At 34.3% G+C, this 5,088-nt stretch overlaps 1 protein-coding gene across 1 annotated transcript; it reads left to right on the top strand.

Moving 5' to 3' along the window:
* The first annotated feature begins 449 nt into the window (after positions 1-449).
* LOC109810287 (putative galacturonosyltransferase 12) lies at positions 450-4,498 on the top strand. The gene is made up of 6 exons (XM_020373711.3): positions 450-941; positions 1,829-1,884; positions 1,994-2,149; positions 2,539-3,129; positions 3,233-3,535; positions 3,874-4,498. Exons 1-6 carry the CDS (start codon positions 731-733, stop codon positions 4,156-4,158), a joined length of 1,602 nt encoding a protein of 533 aa, XP_020229300.1. The 5' UTR covers positions 450-730; the 3' UTR covers positions 4,159-4,498.
* Positions 4,499-5,088: the final 590 nt, after the last annotated feature.

Raw genomic sequence — 5,088 nt, forward strand, 5'->3', positions numbered from 1 at the left:
GGAGGCAAAGCCAAGCATACGCCAAACCTTGTATTCAATTTAGAGTAAATTCTCACTTTGTGTCATATTAGTCAATGAAATTAAGAAATTATTAAATAAGTTCTTGAAAGTACAAATTAACAATCATATCATTTTAAAATATAAAAATTTGTGACTAAAATAATAATATTAATATATATTTAAAAATTAAAATCACTATAAGTAGTTAAGTTTAAAAATTTATTTAATATTTTAGAATCTTATTTGATAGTTTTCTAGTTTCAGGAATAACATTATCTCCCAAATTCAGGTATCAAAAAGTGTTTACTCATTTAACTTTCTACCCTTTGTTTCTTAACTTGCCACCTTCAAAACGAAGTCAATAAACAAAACTTGAATCAAACAACATGGTACTCCTTCTCAGTCTCATGTCTCTTTCTCCTTAACAACCCCCTCCTCTCACAACAATATTAAAAGCCTCCAAACACCCCTTTGACATGCTGCCTGTCCCAAATGCTAAGCAAGGTTAGGTGAAGACAGCAACCTTAAGCACCATCAAAACCTTCCTTTTACAGAATAACCTGACGTGGGTTCTTGCAGGTTTTTCTACATTGTCATTGATCATGTGGTGAAGATGTCAAATGAAAAGAACTAAATAAAAGTACATGTTCAAGAGGAGGGTGAATAAGGCTTCTTGCTGTTTCTACTTTTTTGGTGTTGTCTTTGCCTTGCCTTGTGTGTTTTGGAGAAAATGTTGCTGCAGATATCACCCAGTTTAAGGCATGTCACTGTGCTTCCGGGAAAAGGGTTGAAGGAGTTTATCAAAGTGAAGGTTGCATCGAGGAGGCTTTCTTATCGGATGCTATTTTATTCACTGTTGTTCTTCACATTCCTTCTTAGGTTTGTGTTTGTTTTGACAGCAGTGGATAACATTGATGGAGAAAACAAATGCTCTTCCATAGGTACATTAATTATCACTCTCTTTCTTTCATACACACATGCACACAAAAGTCACAAACATAAAAAAAACAAAACATATTTATGCATAGCAGAAGGACATAAAGATGTAGCACAGGGGGAATAAGGCTTTTATTTTCAATATGTATGTTCCTTGAGTCTGCTAATATTGTTAAAGTCACAGTATCAGAGATATTAATTATTCACCTTAATGAATAGGAAATGATTATAAATGACTTTTATCCTTAACTCGTAAATGATGTGAGACTTCTTAGCAACAAAATTAAAGCATAAATTTATTTTACTATGCCTTAAACTTTTCATTATTTGCATAGTTATTTGACTGAATTCAAAGTTTGAAGATTATTGATTAACGGCCCTTATATAAATTGAAGGATCATGAAACCAATGTAAACGAAGCGTTAACGCTGTCTATTATTTTTCAACTTTGGCTACTCGTGTGTATTCAGTTATGAGAAGCTTAAGACATAATTAAAGATATCTATGAAGATTAGAGTTTCATATGTTGGAACTGGAATATTTGTAATATGTAATTTGTACGGTAGTGTGGTAGAACACGTCGATGTACTGTTGGGTAAATTTGATATCATGCACTAGTGTTTTCCTTTTAAAATTAGATAAGGTATGATGCAATGTTACAAATTTATAAGTACACTTGATATAGATTTTTTCCAATACAATAACAAAGAATGAATTCCACAATTTGCAAATATCAAATTCTAAACCGACAAATTTAAGGTAATGATACATTCTGTAAACTTTTGAATTTGAAACAAGTGCATGACACTTTTACGTCTAGATATTATAATTCAATTCAGTTTGATTATTTATGTATATATATGACCTGATTTACTAAAATTAATATTTGCAGGTTGCCTGGGAAAAAAATTGAGGCCTAAGATTTTGGGGAGAAGTCTTGAATCAAATGTAATCTCCTTAACTCTTCAAATTATATTTGTCAGCATGTGAATCCATATGGTAACTAATTGACCAAAATTATCTAATGGTGGCTGAAAATGACCCTGGTTTCTGCTAGGTCCCAGAAGTGATATACGGAATATTAGATCAACCCCTTGGCAAAGATGAATTAGAGGGAAGGTCTGATATTCCTCAGACTTTAGAAGAGTTCATGATCCAAATGAGGGAAGGTGGATATGATGCCAAGACATTTGCAATCAAACTAAGAGAAATGGTAACCATTTTCCCACTCTTTCAAACTAAAGCATAAGTAACAGTTTTCCGATAAATTATTAGGTGGTCTTACACCCCATAATCTCTAACTAGTCTTTACATGACATGTACACATAGTGATTAGTTGGGACCATGAACTCTTGGTGACCCTAACTATCTAATAATTTCTCTAGTTTTCGAGGCATTATTAGGTGGTCCAATACCATATAATCACAAAATAGTCTTTAGATGACATTTAATCAAAGTGTACTTAATTATTTTCATAACTTGAAAAACTTAAATGCATGTCATGTAGTGATCAGTTAGGACCATGGACACTTATCTTGAACTACCAAATAATTTCTTCAATTTTCCATGTTCAAGTCTCCACTTAAATTATAACATTTTTAGGTAACCTTTATGGAACAAAGGACAAGGGAAGCCAAAATCCAAGAATATTTATATCGTCATGTAGCATCAAGCAGCATACCTAAACAGCTTCACTGCCTTGGCTTGAGGCTGGCCAGTGAACACTCCAACAATGCAGCTGCACGCCTTCAACTTCCATCTGCAGAACTAGTCCCTGCACTTGTTGACAACAACTACTTCCACTTTGTGCTTGCCTCAGACAATGTTCTTGCTGCCTCTGTGGTTGCAAAATCGCTCGTTCGCAACAGTTTGCGGCCTCAGAAGGTTGTTCTGCACATTATTACGGATAGGAAGACTTACTATCCCATGCAGGCTTGGTTTTCCTTGCACCCTTTAACACCTGCCATAATTGAGGTCAAGGCATTGCACCACTTTGATTGGTTTACAAAGGGAAAAGTACCTGTGCTCGAAGCAATGGAAAAGGATCAAAATGTGAGATCACAGTTTAGAGGGGGCTCATCAACTATAGTTGCAAATGCTACTGAGAACCCAAAGGTAATCGCTGCAAAGCTGCAAGCACTTAGTCCCAAGTATAATTCAGTAATGAATCACATTCGGATACATCTTCCAGAGGTAAGAAATAGTGAATGGTCTTATCAATGAAAAATTACTTTTGTATAACTCATTAACCTTTTTCCTGTGATGCTTACTGCCATAATACATTTTTCATTGACAGTTGTTCTCAAGTCTTAGCAAGGTGGTGTTTCTTGATGATGATATTGTGGTACAAAGTGATCTTACACCTCTGTGGGACATTGACATGAATGGAAAAGTCAATGGAGCAGTGGAAACATGTACTGGTGATGATAAGTTTGTGATGTCAAAGAGGTTGAAAAGCTATTTGAACTTCTCGCACGCTTTAATATCCCAGAATTTTGATCCCAATGAATGTGCTTGGGCTTATGGTATGAACATTTTCGACCTTGATGCATGGAGGAAGACCAATATAAGCTCTACATACCATTACTGGGTTGAGCAGGTACATGTAGTTTCCAATTTCCATCCTACTACAATTCTGTAAAGAAAAAGAAAAAAGTAAAAGTAAATTACATTGATTTGTGCATAACCAAAATTTGAGTTTCCATGTGGGGAGCAATTATTAGATAGTTCAGGACTACCAAATATCTATAGTCTCAACCAATCTGTACATAACATATATTTAAGTGTTTCAATTTACGAGAAAAAAATTAAGAATTGTTGATTACATGTCGTGTAGAGATTCATTGAAGATTATTTGGTTCAATACTATCTCATAATTTCTCTCTTACCAGATAAAGACAATATTATAACACACTATTGATGTTACGCCTCATGCAGAATATAAAATCAGACCTCAGTTTGTGGCAGCTAGGAACATTACCTCCTGGATTAATAGCATTCCATGGTCATGTCCATGCTATTGATCCTTTCTGGCACATGTTGGGATTGGGATATCAGGAAACTACAAGTTTGGATGAAGCTAAGAGTGCTGGTGTCATCCATTTCAATGGCAGGGCAAAGCCATGGCTAGATATAGCTTTTCCCCATCTAAGGCCATTGTGGACTAAGTACATTGATTTTTCTGATTACTTCATAAAGAGCTGTCACATTAGAAAATTGTAACTTTGATCATGAGAAAATGTGATCTTTTTGATGAGCGGAAAGAATGGTATTTGCATATAGAGGAAGATGAAAATAAGAGGACTTCTTCAAAGCATATACCTATCCATCGATACAAAGAAGTGACAACAGTGATGTGGCTACTTGGCAAGATGCACCCTTTGTTTTAATTTTTCTGTAACTCTGCTGTTGAAATTCTTTTTTTCTTCAATCCGTATTGTAAGTATGAGTATTTGTAGAGCATATATATAAGAAAACGCAGTTCTTTTGGAAAACGAACGTGAAAGCTAGTGGATTAAGATGCAAGGTGAAGAAATAAAAAAGATTTTGAGGAGACACGAAAGGACCATTTGAAATTCTTTTGAACCAGTGATTAAAAATTATGTGGAGTTTCAAAACAAAAATGCAATAGTTGTGATTAAATATTCGTTCTCTGCCACTGCATTTTCAATCATTCTCATTCTCTTTCCATTTATACTGAAAAAGCTGAAAATGACTATTTTATTTTTCAATTTTCCAATTATTTTTAAAAATATTTTCAAATAAAATGATTCCGAAAGTTGAAAAAAAAAACATTTAGTGTTATTTTCTATTTTTTTTCACTCAAGGAAAGAGAATGGGCATACCAAAAAAAAAAAAAATAGACCCTGAGATTCTGGGCCAATTTTGGCAATTGAAGGAATGTGTCCAACTAAAGGAACTCATACTAAGTATTGAGATTCTATGTTTTTCCTTTTAAGATCTCGATCCTGTCAGGCAGCCACCGCCCAAATTTTAGGATTAAGAAACATGTCACCAAGACGCCATATACACACTTCCACGCCACTCAGTATATATCAATAACCGGAACTTATCTATTTCCGTACAAAAAGAAACATGACTGCACCAAATTTAAAACTAAAGCACCATAGCTCTATAATATTGCTTGTTAAA

Source organism: Cajanus cajan, chromosome 8 (genome assembly GCF_000230855.2).
Source record: "Cajanus cajan strain Asha chromosome 8, NIPB_CcT2T_4, whole genome shotgun sequence".
In the NCBI taxonomy this organism is placed as follows: Eukaryota; Viridiplantae; Streptophyta; class Magnoliopsida; order Fabales; family Fabaceae; genus Cajanus; species Cajanus cajan.

Coding starts and splice junctions, on each gene's coding strand:
- LOC109810287 (XM_020373711.3), top strand. CDS start 731: ATGTTGCTGCAGATATCACCCAGTTTAAGGCATGTCACTGTGCTTCCG. Junction 1,885..1,993: donor GGAGAAGTCTTGAATCAAAT/GTAATCTCCTTA, acceptor GGTTTCTGCTAG/GTCCCAGAAGTGATATACGG. Junction 2,150..2,538: donor CAATCAAACTAAGAGAAATG/GTAACCATTTTC, acceptor TAACATTTTTAG/GTAACCTTTATGGAACAAAG.